The sequence below is a fragment of the Gopherus flavomarginatus genome, chromosome 2 (genome assembly GCF_025201925.1).
Source record: "Gopherus flavomarginatus isolate rGopFla2 chromosome 2, rGopFla2.mat.asm, whole genome shotgun sequence".
Classification (NCBI taxonomy): domain Eukaryota; kingdom Metazoa; phylum Chordata; order Testudines; family Testudinidae; genus Gopherus; species Gopherus flavomarginatus.
The window spans coordinates 113,702,772-113,729,254 of NC_066618.1; the positions used below are offsets into that span (position 1 = coordinate 113,702,772).

The window sequence follows — 26,483 nt, forward strand, 5'->3', positions numbered from 1 at the left end:
GATTTTGGCGTGGGATGGGGTGTGGAGTGCGGGCTCTGGGAGGGAGTTTGGGCACGGGAGGGAATGTGGGGTGCCAGATCCGGGGGTCACATACCTGGGGCAGCTTCCCACAAGCTGTGACCTGTCCCTGCTACTCCTAGGTGAAGGTGCGACAGGCACTCTGCGCATTGCCTCCACCCCGCCCCAAGGGCTGCCTCCACAGCTCCCGCTAGCTGAGAACCATAGCCAATGGTAGCTGCAGTGGTGGTGCCTGTGGGTGGAGGCAGTGCACAGAGCCGTGCCTTCACCTAGAAGCAGCCGTGACAGGTCGCTGCTTGTGGGAGCCAACCGAAGTAAGCGCCTCACCTCAGATATGGCACCCCCCTCCCACACCCAAACTCCCTCCCAAAACCCTTGCCCCAACCCTGCACTCCCTCCTTCACCCAAACTCCCTCCCTCTTAGTTAACTGGCATTTTTCATTTACCGGCATCCTCCATTTCCTCAGCTACCAGATAAAACAGCTTTTACTATAAATAAAGGTTCTCAAGCGTTAATGGAAACCTGATTGAACAATCAAGGCACTATAGCTCTCTGCATCAAACATAGCCTTTTCACTTTTAGGCAACTTTGGTTCAGCCCCTTTCTTTGTCAGGAGAACCTTTTCTTTAAAATCTGGAGGCCACTTTTCCAGAAAAACTCTGATCATTTGGGAGAATTTTCTATAACCAAGAATCTCAAAATTTTGAAATGTATTAAAAATGGATGAAGAAAATAACGATAACACTTCTCAAATGGAAAACAAACACTAATTATCTTCCTGATGTTACAAAATTTGAGCTTTTGCTAATAAGAATGTTTCAAGAATCCAGTCAAAACACTGAACTGGTCTTATGACTTCTATAACACTGGTCAGCCCCCACCAAAAACTCAAAGCTGCAGTAACTTTAAGCCACAGCCATACCCGTGTGCATGCACTCATGTGAAAATATCGCACACACTAAATTGCACTGAGGCCGTGACAACATGCAACTTAGTAATGTGCAATATCTCCACCAGAGCAAGCAGAATGGGAACTTCAGGGAAGAAGGGTATGGTGCATTCAGGAAGAGAACGACATGCTGCTAAGGGAAAGGAAAATGGTTCAGGCAAAGGTGTGCATGCTGCTATTAAAGAGATCCAGGAACTTGAGAATTACCACTTCATTCAATCAGAAATGAGGAGACAAAAGCATCATCCCTCTACTTTTAGGGATACATGAATCAAGGTGGTAATAGTCAATCAAAGACACAGTGAAGTAGTTGGGTTATTATGAACTAACTTCATACAAAGGACTTTGACAGCCTCTAGTGCCCTGGAAAAGCACTTATCTGGTAATTTACATCTCAGCCCTCAAACAACTACATTCTGAGTATTTTCACTTACTGAAGTATTAATGGCTAATAGACACAAAAGTCCTGTAAAATCTAATAATGCTAGTTCAGATCTGAAACAAGTTTTCTTGTTAGGCCTGAGTGAAAGCCTCAGCAAATATTTCCATCAACTCAAGGTAGTCTGTCATCAATCCCTTCTTTGGCCAACTAACGCTGCAGGTTTCTTTTTCTGAAAGTCACCAGCACTGCTGCTAGCTAGGCCATATAAAGTTCTTTATGGAACAATGGAAGGTATGTTCTCTCCTAGCTGCGGAACATTTGCCTCTGCAACATCCCCAAGACCTCGTGGCCTAGGGAATGAGAAGTCTCAAGTGGTAGTGCAAAGAACTACCTAATGAATGACTGGGTCAACCCAAAACAGTATTTTATTTATAATTTTGAATCATATTCCATATGCACAGAATTCAGTACAGGTGATCATTTTAAACTAGGCAGGACAAGCTTCTTATATGAACAAAATTCACCAACATATTTTTAACAATACTATTAATTTAAATACATAATACTTCTAACTCTCTTGGGGGTACTCTGAAAACCAACACTAACTCTCAATAATTCTAATTTACTTGGACTTAATATGAATGAATTAAGGAAATAAAACAACTAGTCTACAGATGTAGAATTGATCTGATTATACTCTCATTATTTTAATTAATTGTAAAATGTAAGCACATGCAGCTTGAGTATCAAGACAAGACAAATCTTAGTTTATTTCACTAAACAATTAAAGATTGGTCCCCTTGGTCTTATCTAATAAATGGAAATTTCAGTCACCGTAATTGGTAATAAATGATACAGATCACTGAATGGGTTATTTCAGGAAAAATGGTTGTTCCAGCATGCAACTGAATCCTGAAGAACTGTGTAAGTCTGCCAAATATACTATTTCATGGGAGATTAACAGTCCCTATTGCCCCTCTTCTCCCATTGGATCTGGCTGAATTTTAAGAAACACACTTCACTACTGAAGTATCATTCATTACACCCTTGGATTGCCAAACAATCCAGTTGACTGATGTAGGCTCTTTCCTAATAATTCAAGCTAAGTTTAAGATGGATTATTTTTAGTTCTAACTACGTCAACCTAAGCAATACGCCTCTTGCGGCAGCGGAGTTATTAGGTCGGTGTAGTGAGTGACTTACATCAGCACAAACAATGCTGTAGTGTAGATACTTACAGAGTTAGGTCAGCGTAAGCTGTCAAGTATAAACCAAACCTGGCGGTCAGAGTGTTGGAATTTATGGAGTCTGTGGAAAACAACTGTATTCACAACATAGCAGGTAGATGACCACTGGGGGGATGACGGAAGTTTGGGGGTGGGAGTAGGAAATCCCTGTAAGGAATAATTATTTACCTTGTTATTTTGCAGGGTTTTACACTTGAGTCTCACGCCTACAGTCAGTACTTACTTAACATTTTTTATCTTCTAAAACACCCTAAACCTGGTTTAAGACCTCTGTCCTGCTTAGCATGCACCAATCTCAAGCACATCATAGGCCCCCGAACATGCCCAGTCATCTCTTTTGAAGAGCAGAAAATAAGATCTTCCCTAATTTCTAATTACATTTAAAAAGAATTAAAAGGAAGGAATAATATCAGATATGAAAGGACAACAGATAAAAGAGCTGCCTTACAACTCTGAAGGAATCTTGCAAGCGATCTTGGTAAAGAATGAGAATCACAAGGTAAGTAAATATACCACCTATGTGCCAGATTCTCAAACTTAGCAAGAACCTTGAGGGATGTCGCTTATTAAAGAGTATAATTACAAATGAAAAAAGGGCTACTATCCATAGGTATGATTTATTAATTTATTTTAAATAAAAAGGTGGTAAGATACCTCACAAGGCATGAAACAATAAAAAAACTTTCAGAACACGTCAACAAAAATTAAAACTTTATCAATGTCACTGGTTTCCATTAAAGAACATTCTGAAACTAACTCAAACAGGTGGGAGGAGCTGGTCTTATATAAAACAAGTATTTCAGAAACAGGTACTATAAGATAAGGGGACCATATAAGCAGTATTCTTCCTTAGAGATTGAATCTGTGCAAACTGTGTAAAAGTATTGAGCAAAATAATAGGCTGCTTTGCATAGAGCCATGATTTGAACATTCCTGTGAATGACAAAGGAAGCTGTTCAGTTCTGGATAGACTAAATCTTTACCTTCACCTAACTAACTGCAGGCCTGCCAGATCATAGCTGCGAGAAATAAAATCAGTCATTTCAACACAATTCTTTAAGTTATGGTATTACGGAGGGAACTGGTATTAACAAAAACAAAGAAAACACTGGATGAATTTTCTAATGTCTTAAGTTCATTCCAACTTCAACCCTAGGACTCAGGGCAATTTACACTACAACGTAAGCCCAGGGTTCAAACTAAGGCTCAACTCTAACCCCCTTTCCATCTACACACAAACTGTGTTAACCCAGGGCTCAGGTCCAGGATCCCAGGACCTTGTGGGGTGTAGGGCCCAAGCCTGACCAGCCTGGACCCAGGGTTAAAGCCTTATTGCTTCGTAGTGTAGATGCTGTCCCAGTGGACTTGGGCTCTGGGAGTTTGCCAACATTATTCCACAGTCCCATAGGCTGACTCTCTTTATCCTCCAGAGTCAAGTTTGGTGGACATTCAAGTTTTCCCACAGTGCACCACAAACGAAGGGCTAGAGCAACTAAATTTTGGGGAGGGTGCTAGGAAGTCTGGGATATGGGTGATTGTACTCAAGTGTGCATAATACAGTCTAGATGCTGGAGCTCCAGGTTGCAAACTCAAATTCAGTTAACCCTGGGTTTACATTGCAGTGAAGGTATACCCTCAGAGGCATGATTCAAAGCAGGATCCACGTGCATGTATGCTCCAAGTACTTAGAAGAGTATTTTGTGGGCTGTTGCACTGCCCAGTTGTGGGTCTAGCTCCCCGCTCCCATTCTCAAGTGCACCTCCACAATCTGAATTCATGAGAAAAAACAAGCAGGAGTAGAACACATGGCGCACAGCAGAGGGCCAACCTGAGATGGGCTTGTCCACACAAAGGCTCATAGCTCAGTCAGCTCAAGGAGAAGGTGTTATCAACTTTGCAGATTTGGCATCAATGGAACATGGAAGAATAAAAACCACTACAGATTGTCCATGGGAGACCAAACTGCACTCGGTAAGTCTGTCAAACATGCTATTTCATAGGAGATTATTGCCCCTCTTCCACCACTGAAACCTTTGCTGAATGACTACTGAAAGCCAACACATAAATTGGGCTACTGAAGCCTCTCACTGACCCAAAAAACTGAGGCAGAATCCTTGAAGCATGAATCTTTTTTGGTGGCACTTTCCCTGTTCCTATGAGTGCATCTTACCTAGCATTTGGCAGTATTTCACACTTCTGGGCACCAACTCATTTTAAATAATAAATAGTAAACCAGCTGCATAGTTATGCCCTGTTGAAAAAACACCAACGTACCAACTAAAACTGTTGCTATTAATTGGAAATCGGACAAAGGATACTCTGAATCTTGTTTAAAGAACTATGAGCAATAGGGGCCATAGCTGAAGTTGAGAATCACTGGGTAACATTTATGAGACAGTTTCTTCACTGAACATTATCAGAAAAGGACTGACTGAAATGTTCTGCGGCCTCAACTCAGTGTCTGGAACATGCCCTGTCGAGTAGTGTTTAGAGCAGTGGTTCTCAACCCGAGGCCCAGTCAGCACACAGCTGTGACCTCATGCAACATGCTCAGGGCCACAGTTAGTATATATATTCTGTGGCTGCAGCCCACATACTACATAGAGAGCTGCATATGTGGCTCACAATGTTAAATAGGTTGAGAATCATTGGTTTAGAGGCATGAGCACCAAAAGTGAGAATTATGCACTCATGATACCTTTAGAGAAGATTATAAACGTCATCTCTGGTAGCTCCCATTACACTAATATCGCTAAGTCATTTGGCATAGGGGGCTGCACAGAGATGTTTTGAGGATGAATTAATGGTTGTAAAATGCTAGGAGAGTTTAAGATGAAAGGAACTAGAGGAGTGCCATTATGATGTTATAATTCATACCAGCAGAGTATCTTGATCCTATTACTGTACATCCCAGACTACTATTCATCAGCATGTGATTTAATTAAGGCTACAATTATGTCATGGTGGTCACCAGTGTCATAGAACCCGTGAATTTTGCCATTTATGTGCTGCCCTGCTTTAACAGTTTGTTAGTCTACTTTGATCAGCTGCCACGCATTAACAATTCACTAGTTTGTTCTGATCTAATCACTTTTCAAAAGAGGATTAGATCAAAGCAAACTAACAAACTGTTAACATGCAGCAGCAAGATCCACAAGGTTCCCATTATTATAGTGTGAAATTATCTATTTCTTACCAAGACTGTGCTATGAATTATGAACTGTTTTACCATGACAAAAATCATATCTATAGATTTAATATATCGGCCATATCAGATGCACATGCAGTTTTAGCTTATTACTCTCCTTCAAGGTCAGAATCTGGGAAGAATGGATATTTTTTTAAAAAGAAAAGATACTTGCTACGCTGTGACAAACAAGCAATTTTTCTGCAGACAGACTGATGAACTGAGAGAATCATAATTATTTTCCAAATGGCATGAGATCTGACAAACAATGATCATATTATATATATATATATATATATATATATATATATATATATATATATATATATAAAAATAACAATAAGCATCAAACCACACTAAGAGTAGTAATTCAAAATAAGTCCTCACCATTAGTCTATTCTGACCATTAGTCCTCAAGAAATCGCTCATTAAGTTCAGCAAAAACTGACTTATGGAAACCAGAATAGCACAAAAAGAGTAAGTCCTTTCATTCTCCTTTCTGCTGCTCTACATAACCCACTGTATTTATTCCACCCTCACGGCTGCAGCTAATGTAATGCATCTATTGATTCCAAGGCCAGAAGGGACCATTGTGATCATCAAGTCTGATCTGTATAACAGTCCATAGAACTGCCCCAAAGGCCCTAAAGCATATGTTTTGGCATGAAGATCCCATATCAGGCCAAGTCTATACTGAAAAATTAGATTGACATAGCTTTGTTGTTCAGGGCCATGGAAAATGTCATGCCCTGAGCACCATAGTTAGGTCAACCTAACCCACTGTGTAGAGGCAGCTAAATCAATGGAAGAGTTCTTCTGCCAATCTAGCTACTGCCTTTTGGATAGGCGGATTAACAATATCGACAGAAAAACCCCTTCCATCAATATAAGCAGCAGTTACACTACAGCACTACACTGGCACAGCTGCAGTGCCATCATTGGACCACTGTAGTAGATATACGCTCAGTATTATGGCAAATTCTGTAGACGTGTGTGCGACTTAACATCCAGGGTAGAATTTAGATTAACAGAGTGAGGGGAAGAAAAGAAAAGCATACAGGGATTAGGGAACAAGGGTAAACTAAAGAGACCTGATAGCATATCTTTACATCTGCATTCTTTTAAAGTCAAATTTGACTTCTTGCATCTTCAAAATAAAGTCTCTGTCAGCAAGGCAGGCCAGCATCCCCTTATACTTCCCAATCGTTTGCTCTGTTTTATCTACCACTGATGCCTGTTGTCTCTCTCCTTCCCTACACCTTGCTTCTCTGGCTTGACTTCTCTCCTCCCTTAGTTTCCCATCCCCTCCAGTTCGTTGTTTTCCTATATACTGATCCAGTCCATTGTATTATCTGTGATATGGGCCTACAAAGTGAAACAAATTCTTTGGTGAATGGCACTTTGAAGCTAGGCGTATACACACAGCCCTAATCAACAAAACAAAGAAGCTAGCCTCTGCCACTGTGCAATCGAAGATGCTATATAAACGTATTGGGTCATGGAAAGACAACTTGGGAGAAACTGGCCAGGCACTGAAGCACAGAAGCACGACTGGAAACAGGATGAGTTTATTTAGTGTGGCTCTACTTAGTAATCTAATGACACGCACACAGTCTAAATCAAAAAAGCAAAGAAGATAGTCTCTACCATTGTGGCTGCTCTGTTCCCTCATGCCATGGGATGAAAAGCAGATACAGTCAATCATACTAATGTCTGTAAGCTGCTACTGTAAGAGGATACCTAGAAACATCTTTCTTTAATTATCACTAAATAAGTAACTGTATAATTAAAAACAGTTGTATTATAAAATGTCTCAGTAAAAAAACATGTATTTTCCAAAAGTTCCAAGAACTGGGGCGGGGAGGGTTCAGGAGGGGAAGGGGAGAGAGACAGAGGTGGCACATTTAGCGTGGAACAATCTGGATCAAGATTTTCTTCTCTGCCTCATCCCAACAGGGACACACTGGTCTGTTATTAACATACTCTAAGTCCTTGAAATATGAGCAGCGACAACTGCATATCCTTAACACAAACAGCTAAAATTAAACTAAACTAAAATTATTCAATATTCATACAAAAAAAATATGCCAGTCTCAAAGAAATTGTTTTCCACAGCTAGTGAGAAAGCAGCAACATACCTTATGGCCTCTTCCACAGACTGGCCAACAATATTTGAGGATGGGCCTGGCTGAGACAAAGGTGTCAAGCTAATCACCCACTTCACTGGTTTGTAGTACTCATCACTGGAACTTAACAGATAAAACAACGTGGTCAGGAAAATCACCTGTAAAACAAATCACAATTTGAAAGAAAAAAATGCATTAAACACTATGCAGATAATAGAATGCAAATATGTTTCAGATCATTTAACATAATTGTGAAACACACAAAATGCTATTGGACACACAGACTTAGAGAAATGCACTTCAGGTCTGTCATGGTATAATTCCCCACTCTGAACCTTGGCATCCAAAAGATGGGGTACCAGCATGAATTCCTCTAAGCTCAATCACCAGCTTAGAACCTGTAGCGCTGCCACCAACCAGGAATTCCAGTGCCTGGTACACTCTGGTCTCCCCAAAACCTTGCCCAGGGACCCCCAAGACCCAGACCCTTTGGATCCCAACACAAGGAAAGAAAACCCTTTCCCCTACCGTTGCCTCTCCCAGGCTTCCCCTCCCTGGGTTACCCTGGAAGATCATTGTGTGATTCAAACTCCTTGAATCACAAAACAGAGAGGACAATTCACCTTCCTCTCCCTCCTTCTCTTTCCCCCTCCCAGACTCTTCCTGAGAGAAAGTAATCCTGGCATAGAGAGAAATCAGCCTCTCTCTCCCCCTTCCCTCCTTTCTCCCCACCAATTCCCTGGTGAATCCAGACCCAGTCCCCTGGGGTTTCACCAGAATAAAAACAATCAGGTTCTTAAACAAGAAAAGCTTTTAATTAAAGAAGGAAAAACAGTAAAAATTATCTTTGTAAATTTAAAATGGAATAGGTACAGGGTCTTTCAGCTATAGACACTGGGAATACTCTCCCAGCCTAAGTATACAAATACAAATTAAAATCTTTTCAGCAAAATACCAATTTGAACTCCTCTCAGCCAAATGCACATTTGCAAATAAAGAAAACAAACATAAGCCTAACTCGCTTTATCTACCTAGTACTCACTAGTCTGAACTTATAATAGCCTGTATTGGAGAGACTGGAGAGAAACCTGGTTGCACATCTGATCCCTCTGAGACCCCAGAGTGAACAACAACCAAAAACTAACAGTGCACACAAAAACTTCCCTCCCTCAAGATTTGAAAGTATCCTGTCCTCTGATTGGTCATCGGGTCAGGTGACAGCCAGGCTCACTGTTCTTGTTAACCCTTTCCAGGCAAAAGAGATATGAAGCAGTTTTGTTCTATTAACTCTTACTTATCTGTTTATGACAAGGTCATACAGATGGCACATCTGAAAGTAAATCTTGCCTTTGAAAAAGGAATTTGACAGTTACCTGAAAGAGTTCCAAGCAATCATTTTTAACTTTTTCCCCACGTACAGAGGCACCACTCCTTTACTGCACTGAAGTTTGGAAGAGCTCGTAGAGAATCAGTCAGACTTTCCCTTTTAATCTTACTGGCATCTTTCTGTCACATATTACACCACTTATTTCTGTTCATTTGAGTGAAACATTTATTATTCTAGTTCTAATTTTGTCCTCTGTTTCCCCATTTTCCAGGATTCTGGAACCCAGATACTTGAAACCGTGTGTTTTCTGTAACAGTCTGCCCATCTAGTTTCAAGAATAAGCCTTCAATGTTCACATCACTGAAGTTGCATACCATATACTCTGTTTTTCCTCTGCTTATTTTGAGCTCGTGTCTCTCCAGCATCTCTCTCCAGTTATCAAAATCCTCTTGTAGACTACCTATCTTTCTCCTCACTGCACAGAATGGTATCTGCAACAGCATGCATCAAGATGCCTCCTTCTGTATATTCCCTGAGAGGGTATCCAGGACAAGGATAAACAAAGAACTCCGTGTTGATCCCTGACACACTCCTACCTTTACCAAGAGTTTATCTGTTTCACCACCAGCAGTTCTGAATATTGACATACAACCTACATATATGGCTTGACCAATCCACACAAAGTTCTGGTACCATCTTCTCCTTCGTACACCACCAGATAACTTGTCTTGGAACTCTGTCAAATGGTCTTTTCCAGATCAATAGCAACCACCTTTTTCCTTGTATTTTGGCACCAAGGTCCTTTTCCTCCACATGTTTAGTATCTTTTCCCATCACATGATGGAGCTGAACAAGAATGCCAGCAGAGGGATATCTTCTATTCCAAGCTTTTTCCATGCCTCAATAGTGATTCTGTTTGGGCCTCAGTCTTATTTTCCATTTCTTTTAGAGCATTTGCCACTTCATCTGGTCTGATAGAATGATGAACTTCAGTGTAGTAAGCATAAAATAGCATTACTCTCTTGGATTCTATTCTTTTAAAAGCTGTTCTAAATGCCTTTTCCATCAATTCTTTATATGACTATGATCAATCAATATCATACCAGCTTCATCTTTGATGAACCTCACTTCCTTTCTATCTCTTTGATACTTCTGTCTTGTCCTTTCACCAGCCTATACAGTCCCTTTCCCCCTGCCTTTGTTCTAAGTCTTACGTAAAATTTCTCCAAAATATTTGCTTTCACTTTTGTAACTACACTCCTGGGCAATTTCTTTGCCTACTACTATTCCTCCACCTCGTTTGCTCCTACTGCTATAATTTTTTTCCTCTCATCTTTTATCACTTCATGTCTAATTTACTCCAACACCAAGTTGCTTTTTGAATAAAGGCTTTCTCTTTTGATTCACCCACAACTAGTTTAGCACTCTCCAATATATCTGTCATCATTGCCAGTACCAAGAAAAAGGAGGCGGGCTTGCGCTAGGTTGGCAGCCGGACGTAAAAATTTGCTATAAACTGACACTATGAGTCCTCAAATAAATCAAGACAATGGGAGAGTACTCTCTAGAAATGATGCACGGTGCCCCTGGCCAAGTGTTGTATGCGAGGGCTACAATGTAACTTCAGACGCATGCAGTTAATGAAGTTAGTCCAGAAATCAAAAATCAGACTGGTACATTGGAATGATGGTCCAGTAACTGGCTGTAGCATGGGGCTAGGAAACATTGAAAAGGAAGAAGGTAGAATTATAGAAGATTAGGGTTGGAAAAGACCTCAGGAGGTCATCTAGTTCAATCCCCTGCTCAAAGCTGGACCGACACCAACTAAATCATCCCAGCCAGGGCTCTGTCAAGCTAGGCCTTAAAAACCTCTACCACCTCCCTAGGTAACCCATTCCAGTGCTTCACCACCCTCCCAGTGAAATAGTGTTTCCTAATATCCAACCTAGACCTCCCCCATTGCAACTTGAGCCCATTGCTCCTTGTTCTGTCATCTGGTACCACTGAGGACAGCTGAACTCCATCTTTTTTGGAATGCCCATTCAGGTAGTTGAAGGCTGCTATCAAATCCCACCTCACTCTTCTCTTCTGCAGACTAAATAACCCCAGTTCCCTCAACCTCTCCTCATAAGTCGTCATGTGCCTCAGCCCTCTAATCATTTTCGATGCCCTCCACTGGACTCTCTCCAATTTGTCCACATCCTTCCTATAGTGGAGGGGGGGGACCAAAACTGGACAAAATACTCCAGGTGTGGCCTCACCAATGCCCAATAGAGGGGAATAATCACTTCCCTCGATTCGCTGGCAATGCGCCTATTAATACAGCCCAATGTGTCATTGGCCTTTTTGGCAACAAGGGCACACTGCTGACTCATATCCAGCTTCTTGTCCACTGAAATCTCCAGGTCCTTTTCTGCAGAACTGCTGCTTAGTCAGTCAGTTCCCAGCCTGTAGCAGTGCATGGGATTCTTCCTTCTTAAGTGCAGGTCTCTGCACTTGTCCTTGTTGAACCTCATCAGATTTCTTTTGGCCCAATCCTCTAATTTGTCTAGGACACTCTGGACCCTATCCCTACCCTCCAGCGTCTCTACCTCTCCCCCAAGCTTAGTGTAATCTGCGAACTTGCTGAGGATGCAATTAATCCCATCACCCAGACCACTGATAAAGATGTTAAACAAAACCAGCCCCAGGACCGACCCCTGGGGAACTCTGCTTGATACCGGCTACCAACTAGACATTGAGCCGTTGATCACTACCCATTGAGCCCAACAATGTAGCCAGCTTTCTATCCACCTTATAGTCCATTCATCCAAGCCATACTTTTTTAACTTGCTGGCAAGAATACTGTGGGACACTGTATCAAAAGCTTTGCTAAAGTCAAGATATATCACATCCACAGCTTTTCCCATATCCACAGAACCCGTTATCTCATCATAGAAGGCAATCAAGCAGAAAGTACAGATAGCATGTATCTGGGAAACAAAATGGAAAGTGGAAAAGGCAAAAGAGATTGGGGAAGAATACAAAATAATTTACTGTGATGCCTTCAACTCAAGAAACAGAGTAGCCATATCTCAATAGTAAAATAAAGGAAAGAGTGGTGACAATAAATAGAATCTGTGAGAAGTTAACGATGGTCAAGCAGGCTTTTGAAGGTGGATTACTAAATGCTTCCTAATCTGGCTGTGCTGAGGATGAGAAACCAACGCTCTGGAAGATGTCAGACAATGCTCTTCAGCAAGTTCCAGAAAATGAGGAAATAATTATTGGCACCAACTTAAATGGACATGCTGGAAGAGACAGGCATGGATATAGCAGACAACACAGTGGCCAGGGCTACGGAACTTTACATGACAAAAGAGAAAGCATATTGCACCTGATATAAGCTCATGACCTAGTAGTATCCAATGCATCCTTTACAAAAAGAGATAAACAGCTTATTACCAACAAGAGTGGGAGCCAGACTGACTATTTTTCACGTTTCTTAGAAAAAAACCAAAAAAAGATATAAAGGAATGCAAGGTGATCGCAGGAAAGAGTCTTACTAGTCAACACAGAACACTCACCTTAGATAGGCGTCTTAGAACATAAAGAGAAAATGAAAGAGGGTAACACCAAAGATTAGGTGACAAACACTACAAGTTAAGGGTGAAGGTTTATGGAGAAGATGAGGGCAGCACCACATGTGGAAGGAATGGATAAATTTGGGGATTTTTACGGTAACTATAAGGTATTTTTTCCAGATCTCAAATAATCTGTGTGACTATTTTTTACACCGTCTCCAGTTTTTCAACATCCTTTTTCAAATGTGGACACCAGAACTGGGTGCAGTATTCCAGCACTGATATTACCAATACTATACTCAAAGATAAAATCAGCTCCCCACTTCTCTTCACTACTCCTTCATTTATACATCCAAGGATCGCATTAGCCTTGTTTTGCCAGATCATCACACTGGGAGGGCACCTCTTTCTGTGCTGCTTTCATCACATAAGCCACACTGCTACTCACAAAAGAGGGAGTCAGAAAGCTGGACAAGAGTTCTCCTCGATGATTAGGACTGCCCTTGCTTATTTCTGAATGCGAGCCACGGGAATATAATAGGGCAGCACAGAGCTGAACTGATGAGCTGCTGGCAGAACTCCTTCCCACCTGGAACGCAAAGTGTGCAGGACTGGATTACAGTCTGAAGCCCTAGGTGCACTATCACACAGGACAATTTTAGCCCAGTCTGCACAGCACCACACTCACACCATGGCCTCTTCCCCTATTTGGAATGGCAGCAGGAGCTTCCCTTTCCTAAGGAGCAAAAATGCAGCAGCATTTGAGGACCCCATCCTACCTTGGAGAAGCAGGAGTGACAGTAGGGAGTTAGTTGAACTAAATGATACACAGACATACAGCTCATTTAATTAATATTAAGTGAAAATGCATGTCATTAGAGCATCACACTCCAACAGCTCCATTTATAAGAAAGTGCAATTAAATTTTGAAAAAAGAGAACATGTATTGTGCAAAGTAATGCCAGAAATCACAAGATAAATACTATATTCAGTATAACTGACTTGCCCCCTCCTCCCACAGACAGAATAGTTCCAACATTACATGCAACATCAAGACATGTGTTCCCCTTTGTCCATTAGTAGATCTTAAGTAAGTTTGAATATTTGTTTTAGAAAACTTCAGAATCACCTTAGCCACTAGTGAGGAAGTAATGTAAGGCTTCAATTGCGGGTCAACAAAAGAAGAGGGAGGCCACTGAAGATAACCTGTTAAGCTATTCTTTGCATTTTACAAGGCACTTTTAGTGATTTCTTAATTTAAAAATATGCAAAAATTAAACTTCTAAGGCCTGGGCTACACTAGTGAGGGGGTTTGAACTAAGATACCCAACTTCAGCTATGCTATTTGAGTAGCTGAAGTTGAAGTATCTTAGATCAACTTACCTGGACGTCCTCACGGCGGCGAGTCAACTGCCGCGGCTTCCCCGTCGACTCCGCTTACTCCTCCTGCCGAGGTGGAGTACAGGTGTCGATTAGTGGATCAATTTATCGCGCCCAGACGAGACGCAATAAATTGATCTCTGATGCATCGAACACTACCTGCCGATCCGGCGGGTAGTATGGATGTACCCTAAGTCATAACTGAGGCACCAAAGGACTGCATCTAAACAGAAAGTGACTGGTGAGAAAATTCAGTGCTAAAATATACAGCCTAGTACTATATATTAATGTAGCTTAATTGTGTGCGAGACAGGTCTGTACATTGGGAAACTTGTCTACTCCTGCTGTTCACTGAGTTATTTTCTGTCCAGAGGCTTTACTGCTGACATATTAAAAAATGCGTTGAAAATTTCCATATTCCCCAACAGAACTGCAGGTCTCCTTCGGTCAAATAGCAGTTTTATCTTCCTGTTCTGTAGTAAAAATGTGAGCTGAACCAACTTTATTCACTGTTCATCTATAGAAAATGTGAAAATTCAATCCTACTTAAAACACTAACAAAACAGAGCTAGCCTGTGTCACTGATTACAGGGCCAGATTAACCCTAGGTTTAAGAGAATACAACTAAAGAAGAGCTGTTCCTCTTTGTGCTAGGTTGAATTGCTGAGACACCCAGAGGAATATCGAGTTAAGTGAAGACAACTGATCTATTTGGACAAACACTTGAGGCTTTTATTTAAAATGAAGGTGTTATCTGACTTTCAGAGAGTTCTCTTGCAAAAACAAAATAGTTTAAGTGTTTGAGACACAAAGAACTACAGTCTTGCTGAGACCTTAATGCAGAGCTGCTTTGTTGGATTTCTGAAAGTGGTGTGCTACATGTGAGTTACAAGATTCACATCATTATCATCGTCTGTAAGAGTAAATATTTATTGATAAGTTGCCTTTGATATAGTGTTCTGGTCAACTCATTTCTGAAGTGATTGTTACTGAGAGAGCCTTCTTCATAGAAAGATGCAACACAGAAGAGGTAGCTGAGGGTTCAAATGGAGGACTCATCAACTCAGTGGCCCTCAAACTGTGGGGTGCTCGCACCCTGGAAGGCACAGAGGAACACGGGGGGGCGGGAGAGGGCGCAACAGGGCCTGGCCGACCTCCCACAGGGTGTGGGGAACGAGCCCCAGCTGCAGCCCTGCTCCAGCCCCAGTCACAGCCCCTCTGCTAAGCCAACTGTACAGTAATGGGGCCGGGGGAGAAGAGGAGGCATGGATACATTCCATTACTGGTAAGAGAGGATGCAACAGGAAAAATGGCACCACTGCATTGACCCCTTGAGGACAATATTCCAGGGAGAGGTGGGTGGTTCCCCTACTGGTGAAAATACACGAGTCAGAACTCTGAGAAACTTGACCAATGCTGGATGAGAAAAAAATGTTATGGTCTTGAATATGTGGATGACATGCAGATATTGCTGCCACGTGAATCTGGAGTTAACTGATCAAGAGATCTGAATCCTTAAATATAATTTGTACAGGAGCACATGAAGAAACACTGTGAGTTGGAGACAAAATGCCCTGAGATGGCTAGACAAACTTTTCCACTTCGCATAAATAGATCTTGTTGAACCTTTTCAACTATGAATTAAGATATTCTGCACATCTCTAGAACAAGTCCTTTCCATGACAGTCAGCTTGACAGCATCCAGGCAGTGTGATGCAGGGATGCTGTATCTGGATGCAAAGTCGTCCTTTTATCCCGAGAGGCAATGATAGTGTTATTGTTATTGGATAACATATGGAAAGCTTTATCAGTTCCAGAAACCAGTATTGCCTAGGCCAGGCTGAACCTAAGAGGATTATCAGTGCTGATTCTTGCTTGATTTTCTTCAGTGCTCTTGGAACAAGAAGAATTGGCAGGTACATAGACATAGATGCTTGTGGAATGCATCCACTCAAGATCTCTGACTCCACCCCCCTGTGGAACAGAAGTTTTTGCATTTCACATTCTCTTGGGTAGCAAACAAGACACTATCTGGAAATCCCTACTGGCTGAATACTGATTGGATGACAGGGTCTTTTATTGATCATTTGTGGTTCTGTGAAAACTGTTTGCTCAAGTGGTCTGCTAGCATATTCTGTAGCCCTGGTAGATGAAGGACTGAAATTGTCAATTTGATGTTGTATGCTCCAGTTCCACCAGATAATAGTTTCTTTGCAAAGTGGGAGTAGATTTGGCTCCTTCCCATTTGTTTATATACAGTAGAACTTCAGAGTTACCACCACTTTGAAAAAGTTGTTCTTTCAAAAGTTTACAACTGAACATTGGCTTAATACAACTTTGAAACTTTACTATGCAGAAGAAAACTGATGCTTTTAACCATCTTAATTTAAATGAAAAACACAGAAAGTTTCCTTACCTGGTTCATTTTTTTTTTTTAAACTTTCCCTTTTTTCAGTAGTTCATGTTTAACACAGTACTCTTCTGTAGTTGCTTTTTTGGTGTGTCTGCTGGTGCTTGATTGTGTAGTTCCAGGTCCAAATGAGGTGTGTGGTTGACAGTTCATAACTCTGGTGTTCGTAACTGAGGTTCTACTGTAAAATATTACTGTGGTATCGTCTGTTATTACTTGGATTCTTGCTGTGGATGTAAGGAAGAAACCACTCTGAGTTCTAGAATATTGATATGCAAAGCAAGTCTCCTTTTGGAATCATAAATCCTAAACTTGTAATTGGGATGGGGTGGGGGTCTGCACCTAGCCAAAACGGAGGCATTTGTCACTAGGGTCTTTGTTGGAGGAGGCAGAAAAAAGGAAATGCCCTTGTATACTTGATATGGGTTTTTCCACCAGTTTAAGGATAAAAAGATTTCTTGTGGAATCTGTATTGCCATGTCTATATGATATCTGTTTGGATTGGTAGAGCGGACTTCAACCATTCTTGTAAACAACGAACGCAAAGTCAGCCAGAGTTTTGGATCTGCAGACTGTTAATGTGCCTTCTCAACTACAAAATGCAATTAATGTCCTGTGTGCTGGGGCGGGATGCAAATATACATCCTGCAGATCGAGAGCTGCAAACCAGTCTAGAAGATCCAAGATATGAATTATTTTAGCCAGGGTCACCATTCTGAATATGCACTGACAGACAAATGTGTTCAGACCTCTTAAGTTCAAAATGGAGCACCAGCCTGACCTCCTGGGAACTAATTTACTTGGGTTAGTTTCCCAGATGTGAAGAAGAGCTCCGTGAAGGCTCATCTGTCTCACCAACAGAAGTTGCTCCAAAAAAGTGGTGCTGAAGTGATCAGTACCAGAACCAACAGCCCTATCAGCATGAGAGCAAACCCATGAGGTGATACTTCAGACTCTACATCCAAGACAGTGATAGAATGACTTTGTCAGCATCAGAGGTCCAACTTCGGTGTCTTTGCGGACACCAGAGGGACCCTTGTTGAGGCTTTCAGCTGTCCTCTTTTCAAGTTGAAAGTGGAGATGTCTCTTTCTATTTAGATGGAGACCTGTGTCTATGCTCCTTGGATGAGAGGTGCTGAAATCTGCCCCTTTGTGGATGGGAGGAGGGAATGACAAAATGATCAGTAGAAGGCTTTGATTAAGCAGGAGCCCTAGAAGCTGAGACACAGGCAGTTACTGTGGAGGCACTTTTTGCAAAGGACTGCTTGGACCCAGAAGGAGCCTGCTTTAAAGGGTCTTAGGCAGACCTTACATTTATCTAGGAGAAAGAGCTTTAACCGAACATCTCTTGCTTTTAACATCTGTTTTGAAAACAAACAAAATAAATTTCTGGTTGATGTGCCCTTCACAGAGAGGAAATGAACTCTCGGTGTCCATCTGTGATAAATGAAAGGGGGGCAACTCCCTTTTATGGACATCCAGCCAGCCAGTTAGCTATAAAACCTCTCTCATTAGCTGTTCTCTACTTGCTTTACCTGTAAAGGGTTAAAAAGTCCATAGGTAAAAGCAAGGGAGCAAGCACCTGACCAAAGGAGCCAATGGGCAGGTTAGAACTTATAAAATTGGGAAAAAACCTTCCTCTTTGTCTGTATGTTATTGTTCTCCCTGGAAGAGGGGGACAGAGCAGCAATGCAGTAAGAAGCTTTGGGCCAGGTATGGAAAAATCATCAGATCATACCTAGAAACTACTAATTTAAAACCCCAGATATGTAAGTAGATCAGAAAACGTCTAGAAAGATGCGGTGAGGGTTTTTTTTTTTTTTTTCTTTATGGTTTGTGGACTCCTCTGTGCTAACCCCAGGTGCTTTTGTTTTGCTTGTAACCCTTAAAGTGGACCTCAGGAAGCTATCTTGATCCTTAATCCTTGTAATTATTTTTTTTTAAACGTAGCAAAAATCCTAAATTCCAGATGTAGTCTATTTTTTGTATTAAATTTACCTTTAAGAACCAAGATTGGATTTTTGTGTCCCCAAGAGGTTTGTGCACATGTTTAATTAGCTGGTGGCAACAGCTGATTTCCTTTGTTTTCTTTCTCTGCTTTTCCCGGAAGAGGAGTTGAAAGGGCTTGAGGGTACCCCAAAGGAAGGAATTCCCAAGTGTGCCTTCCTGGGCTTTCAAAGGGGTTTTTGCACTTGGATAGTGGCAGCAAGGTCAGAGAAAAGCTGTATCCTTGACCCACCTGGTGTTTAAGGTAAGTTACCCTGTTTAGGCCTATTTGACATTTTTTGGCCTTAATGGTTAATCCTGCCTCCCTTATGCGCTGGAAGACAGCTTGGAAGTGTTCCAGGCGTTCTTCCCATGAATCTGAGAATATAGTCACATTGTCAATGTCAGTGACTGCAAATTCCCCAAATCCAGCCAGAAGGTCTCTGGAAGGTGCATTTTGCAGTCCGAAAGGGAGCACATGAAATTCATACATCCCTACGTGGGTGAAGAAGGCTGACCTTTCCTTGGCTGAGTCATCCAGCAGCACTTGTCAGTACCCCTTAGTTAAGTCTAAGGTGGAGATGAATTGGGCATGTCCCAGTTTTTCCAACGGCTCATCCATGCATGGCAATGGATAGTTTTCTGGGCGAGTCACAGCATTTAGTTTATGGGAGTCCATGCAAAAGTGGATCCCCATCTGGTTTGGGAACCAGAACCACTGGAGATGCCCAAGCACTCTCAGAGGGACGGATTACCAGTCATCTGTAACATGTCCTTGATCTCCCTTTCTATTGCCATTTTGGCTTGCGGAGCCATTTGGTACGGTTGGGCTCTAATTGGGAGAGCATCACATGTCAATGAAGTGGTACTCCTGTTCTGTCCGTCCTGGGGTGGCTGAAAACATTGGTGCGAAGTTGGTGCACAGTTCCTGGATTTGCTGTTGCTGCTTATGCCCAAGGGTTATGGAAAGGCTCATCTCTTCTACGTCACTATTTTTTCCTTCATGGCAGACTCCTTCAGGCCACTCAGCATCATTTCTTTCCTAGGCTGTAAACTGGAGAACCTTGATTTCTCAGGAATAAAAAGGGATTTAGAGAATTAACATGGTATACTTCAGGTTTTAGGGCAGGGTCTAGGAATGCTATGAAGTAATTAACAGGCACTCTCGGACCCTAAATGGCCCCTCCCATGATGCTTCCATCTTATTGGCCTGGAGCACTTTCTGGAGCACGACTTGGTCACTCAAGTGACCTCTCTCTTCTCCTGTGCTTCCACCTCCAAGCACTTCATCTCTAGGAAAATTCCTTTCTTCTGCAGTTAGAACTCAGCCGGGTTAAGGGCATCCCTCCATCCTGGCACCGGGATCTCAGGTTAAAGTAAATACTATCCAAAATTGGCCTGTCCCCAAGTCAAAGAAGCAGGTCCAATTCTTCTTGGGTTTGGCTTGGTATTACTGACTATTCGTACCATGCTACAGCCAAATTGCCACCCCACTAACAGACCTAACCAGAAAAAAAAACAAAAAAAACAGCCAAATGCAATTCAGTGGACTGAAAAGTGTCAAAAAGCCGTTAACCAGCCTAAGGCTGCCCTTACATCTGACCTTGTACTAAGAGACCCGGACTTTGACTAACTGTTTGTCGTAACGACAGATGCGTCCGAGCATGATGTAGGAGCAGCTTTAATGCAGGAATGATCAAATCAACAATTCCATGCTGTCGTCTTTCTCAGCAAAAAAACATTCTGAGAGGGAAAGCCACTGGTCAGTTTCAGAAAAAGAATGTTACGCCATTGTGTAGACTCTGGAGAAACTACGCCCATGCATTTGGGGATGGCATTTCCACCTGCAGACTGAACATGCTGCACTGAAGTGTGAAAGGACTTGAGGGTACCCCACTGGAAGTAATTCCCAAGTGCGCCTTCCTGGGTTTTGAAAGGGGTTTTTGCACTTGGATGAGTAGATGCTGCCACCACCCAAGGTCAGAGAAAAGCTGTAACCTTGGGAGTTTAATACATGCCTGAAGTGGCCAGTATTAAGTTTTAGAATCCTTGTGGGCCCCCACCTTCCGCACTTGAAGTGTCAGAGAGGGGAATTAGCCTTGACACCATCACTGAGGGGAATAGCTGCCTCCGATGGCTAACTGTAGTGGTAAGCAGAAAATAGGAGGAAATAAGTGGAAAGCAGATGGCTCAGACATCTCAAGCCAGCGGTAGTAGCACAGTGCATTTGACAAAATTTTCATATCTGAACCACTGGCTGAAGTGAAAAGGTATTCTGAATATTTTGGAAAGACATTCTCTTGTCACTGCACATAAAATGGAATCTCTACAAAAATCTGTTTCCTTTCTAGGAAATAGTGAGTTTCTGTGAAGCTGTCAATCTTTGATTTTCAAGTGTTTCCACAAAAGGAGAAGAGAATACGGCATACTGAATCTGAGCTTAATGAAATAAAGGAAACTGCAAAAGAGACATCCAAACTTGAAAAGTTATTTACTAAAAAACAGTTTTATTGAAGAGAAAACTGGAAACTTTAGAGAACCAACTCAAGGTTCAACATATCCATAGATTTCAGAATATAGATTCTGAGCCTCAGAAGTTACAGAAAAACCTAACACCTAATATTCACAAACAAGATATTCATATGACCTAGTATGCATGGAAAGAAGTTATAAGGACTCCTCATGCAAGCCCAAGGAAGAGGAACTGAGGCAGGACTACTGATATCCTGTCATATGTACATGATAGGGAATGAAACTTGAAAACTGCAAATGCCGTAAGAGTTATCACTTACTAATGCCTTAATATATTGCACTTCTCAGACCTATTACATTAGAAAACGAACAAATAAAGAGACAAGCAGAAGGAGTTCTCTTATTCCCAGCAAAATTCCATGTTATTTTGAAAGAAAAATCACCCTCTGGATGGTAGTGCAGCTGATGTTTTGCTAGGAAAGATAATTTAAATCCAACAAAACCAGCTCTCCAGAGTTCTCAGAATGACAACTAACATGTTCATTTTAATAACTGTCCCAGTGAACTGACTGTTTGGATCCCTGTATACCAGGCTCAGTAGACAGATTTACTCCTTATGCTAAGGGTGCCCTTTTTCCTTTTTTAAAAATTATTTATGGTTATAAGATGTTTTTTACTGTGTACTTCACCATTAGAACTTAAAAGTTTGAGTTTAAATTAAACATTTGATCCACTATACCAAGAAGATTATGTTCCTCCTTTGGGGCAAGAATGTTTGTGAATGATTTACACAAATGAAAGCAAAGAAGATAGTAGAGGATTATCAGAAATACCTCCCTCTCCCTGGGGGATGGAGATGGAGAGGGGCAATGCAGGGATACGGTGGGGATGTCGTCTTTAAGAACTATGAAGACCTATTCATCAGGCTCTTTTCATCTTTAACTATTTTTATTTTTAATATAATCTCACTAATCTACAGAAACTGCTTTCAGTTGTTTCATCATGGTGAAATATTAGACCCAGGAAGAAATATAAATAATTGTATACACAAAATCTATTTTCTATGCTTTTCTCCCCCAGTTGAAGTAAGGGACAACTGCAGAACAGCGTAACTACAAATAGATGTAAAAGTCATTTCTCTGGAACTTAAGGTAGTAATTCAGCTAAGAAATCCTTATAGCCACTCATTTTTTTACCCAAGTGTGACTGAGAACCCACATAATTGCCCTGAATTAGCATTTGATTTAAAGTTATGCAATTTCAGTTATCCAAACAAATGGGAAAAGATCTCGTTCTCCTCTTCTCACTGTCTCCATTAACTGCTGAAGTTAATCTGGCAGTAGGCCTCTATTTTCTCTCAATTATTCAAAACAGATATTTTGAAAAATACACAACAAAAACACCACCAGGATTTCAACCATGCTTCCAAGGTCAGTGTTTGTTTAGATTAAAAAAACTCACTCAGGCCAGAGTCCTTGACACAAGCTCACTCAGTGTCTGAGATCTAAGTGATCACAAGTCTCAGGCTCTGTTCCAGCCATTAAGTTATTTAAAAGTAGCAGCTGTCCCACAGCTGCAATGGAAAGAAAGAAATCACCTCTAACATTAGTAACTCCACACAGCTGTGGCTATCAGATTTAGAGTCAAAAGAACCTTTAACAAACTATGCTCCTCCACCCCCCAAACAAAACAAAGCAATACCTTTCACTAAAAACAAGAGCTTTTTAAAAGCGTGTATCAGACCATTATTTTATATGCACTAGTGTTAATAAATACACAAGTCTAAAAAGCATATTGTAATGAAAAAATCATTTTGGCACATAAAACTAATTTATTGAAAACACTTCCTTAATGAATGCAATATAAAACAGAATTGTGTATTCAGCAGTTTTGCTTACAATTCCCTACAATAACTTTACCCTACTTAGAACAATGCTTTTGTTTGGAGATGTACTTTGGAAAAACTGACAATAATAGATTTTAGAAAGAACTGTAAGCAAAATAAGCGGACACACAGTCAGACCAAGTTTTTCAACAAATTAAAAGGATTCTGAAAGATTACAATCTATGCATATAAAAGTTGTTAGAGATACTCATTTAAAAATGACCTACATAAAACATGCTTATGTAAGTAAATTGGGCTTCCTAAACTCATACCAATAAAAGCTTTTCACATCACACTATCCACATACATGGAGGTAATATAATAAAGTCAGACTGTATGGCTGGAAGGGATCTCCAGATGTCACCACATCTAGCCCCTGGAATCTGAGGCCGGACCAAGTATATTTAAATCAGCAGTCTCCAACCTTTTTAAGCACAAGATCACTTTTTGAATTTAAAGGATAACCCAGGATCTACCTCAAAGAAAATGTAGAAACAACAGTAATCTCACAAACCAATACACCCTTGCCCTGCCCTTCTCCAAGGCCCCACCCACTCCATCTCTTGCTTTTCCCAACCCTCACCCAGGCTCAGACAGGTGGATGGGGTGCAGGAGAGTTTGCAGGCTCTGGGCTAGGGCCAAAGGGTTACGAGTGTGGGAGGGGCTCCAGACTGAGCCCAGGGCAAGGAGTTGGGGTGCAGGAGAAGGTTCAGGGTGTGGGCTATGGAAGGGAGTTGGGTGTGTTACCGAAATATCGGGTCTGCCTAGCTGAGAGCCAATTAACAGTCTGACAGGGATAAGGAAAAATGCTTTATTCTGCAGAAAAAGGAGAGCCTGTAGCTTGGTACAAAAGACTCTGTCTTACACAAATTTCACAAACCTTTTATACACATTTAGACAAAGACCCTTGCGTGTTAATACTTGATTGGTAAGTGTAAAATCTCATGTTCCCCTTATCTAAGTAGAACTAACTGGTCTGGAGCAGGATCTTCTTGCCTTGAGGCAGAGGAAAAGAGATAGTGCAAAAATGCAAGCTATTGTGTCCATGAGCAGTACTTACTCCCCCCCCCCCACCTACTGGCCGCTTGTAATCTATTAAGGGGGGTCAGCCAGCTTTCACAGGTGCACGAGGGGGTTCGGGTGCTGGCTCTGGGAGAGGGCTGGGGCAGGGGTGCGGGTTCTGGGAGGGGGTTGGGGTGCAGGAGGGGGTGCTGGGCTGAGGCAGGGGGTTGGAGTGAAGGAGGGGTTCGGACTCTGGCCACGCACTGCAGGCACCACCCCTGCGGCTCCCATTGGCTGCGATTCCCCATTTCCAGCCAATGGGAGCTGCGGGGCAGTGCCTGCAGGCAAGGGCAGCATACATAGACCCCCTGACCCCTCCCCCAAGGGGCTGCAGGAACATGCTGGCTGCTTTCGGGAGCAGCGTGGGGCCAGAACAGGCAGGCATGGCTGCAGAAGGGTTGGCAACCCTAGACTGAGATGGCAATTGATTGTCTGAGGCTCCACAATCCACCAGTCCATCTCCACCTGCTAGTTGACCACCACTGATCTAGACCATCCATGACAGTTATTTGTCTAACCATTTCTTAACCTGCAGTGATGAGGATTCCACAAACTCCCTTGGAATTCTAATCTGTTACATAACTACCCTTAACGTTAGAAAGTTTTTCCTAATATATAACCTAAATCTCCCTTGCTACAGAGATTAAGCTCATTACTTTTTGTCCTATCTTCAGTGGACATGGAGAACAATTGGTCACAGAGCTCTTGATAACAGCCCTTAATCTATCTGAAGACTTATAAAATCTCCTTGAGAAAAGACTGAACCCAGTTTTGTTAATCTTTCTTCATAGGTCGGATTTTCTAACCCTTTTATCTGTAGGCCTCACCAGAGCTGAGTAAAGCAGGACAGCTATCTCCTGTACCACCTAGCCAGTTATTCCCCATTTTGCAGCTGAGCATTTGGTTTTTTCTTTTCTAAGGAAGTACCTTGCATAGATCTTGATATTAATGTTAAATTATACCTAGCATTAACTTTTCGTTGCCAAATGCTATACTCTGTCCACCATTCCAATCTGGGACGTATTCTAACTCCCTAATCATCTAACATATGGTTTTTATTATTATTATTATTAAAGAAAAAAAGTCAGATAAGTGGTCCTTCCTTTTCCCCCATATGGTAGAATTCCCACTCCTCTATCCGCAAACTATTCTGGCTCCAAGTTCAGGATAGGTAATATGAAAATATAAACCAGCGATAGGATTAAGGTCTAATCTTTCAGGATTCTGCAGATCTAGAAATAGGAGCTTTATAAAATGAGATTGGCAGTTTCCCCTATTTCCCAACTGGGTGGGGAGGGTGAGAAAGGAGAGAGAAACAGTTCTTATTCTTAAGCCTAGAACAGGGGTGGGCAAACTACAGCCTGTGGGCCAGATCCAGTCCATTTGGGCTTTGGATCTGGCCTGTGGGATTGGCATCCCTGTGGCGCTGTGGGCCCCACGCCGCTGCTGGAAGTGGCTGGCACCACATCCCTGCGGCCCCTGAGGGATGGGAGGCAGAGGGGTCCGTGCACTGCCTTCACCTCCAGGCACCATCCCCTGCAGCTCCCATTGGCCAGGAACGGGGAACTACGGCCAATGGGAGCTTCGGAGGAAGTATCTGCAGGGGAGGGCAGCATGCAGAGCCCTCTGCTTCCCCCCGCCCCAGAGGCCGCAGGGACATGGTGCCAGCTGCTTCCAGGAGCGGCACGGTGCAGGGCCAGGGCAGGTAGGGAGCCTGTCTTAGCCCTGCTGCGCAGCACTGCCACTCCAGAGCTGCTCCAAGCAAGTGGTGCCAGGCCTAAGCCTTCACCTGTACCCCTCCTGCACCCCACACCCCAACCACCTCCCGAGCCCCCTTCTGCACCCCAAACCCCCTGTCCTGAGCCCCCTTGTATATCCCACACCCCTCCTGTGCCCAATCCCTTGCCCTGAGCCCCTGCTGCACTCCGCACTCCCTCCTGCACTCCAACTCCCTGCCCTGATGCCCCTCATACACTCTGCACTCCTCCTATGCCCCAGCCCTACATTCATGGCCCTGCATGCAATTTCCCCACCCAGATGTGGCCCCCAGGCCAAAACGTTTGGGACCTTCTAGGCCAGGGTTGGACAAAGTAAAAGATTTAGAAGTCATGGCATTTTTATGAATTTTAAAAGCTATTTTAGATCATACTTAAAGGACTTTTAATATTCCTTTTGCTATAAACCCTGTACAGTAGTTGGACTCTTGCTAATGAAGATACACAGCTTTATAGGCAGCAGGACACAAATAATAGTTCCAGTGAAAGTTTTTGAAACTCTGAAAACTCTAAAACATTTTAAATATACGTGGCATATGCAGACTATATAATGATTTGAAATAAAAGATTTTGGATCCTTCTAACTGCGTTGCACCACTCTGTTGGCACAAAGCATCTGGAAAGCTGGATTAATCAGCTCCCTGATATACCCCTGTACAAGTAAAATTACACTTTTTCCTTCTGACTCCCTAGCAGAGGGTACTTCTATGAGA

General features: G+C 42.2%; 1 protein-coding gene across 2 annotated transcripts in view; it reads right to left on the bottom strand.

Annotated features, from left to right (window-relative positions):
- TMEM245 (transmembrane protein 245) overlaps positions 1 to 26,483 on the bottom strand; it is a 153,838-nt gene that overhangs the window by 37,041 nt on the left and 90,314 nt on the right. For both annotated transcript variants that reach the window (XR_007772299.1, XM_050937683.1), the window contains exon 13: positions 7,923 to 8,068. Coding sequence is in view for 1 of the 2 variants with exons in the window: in XM_050937683.1 (XP_050793640.1) it covers positions 7,923 to 8,068 (146 nt within the window). In the remaining variant the exon portion in view is untranslated. The remainder of the gene's footprint in view (positions 1 to 7,922; positions 8,069 to 26,483) is intronic.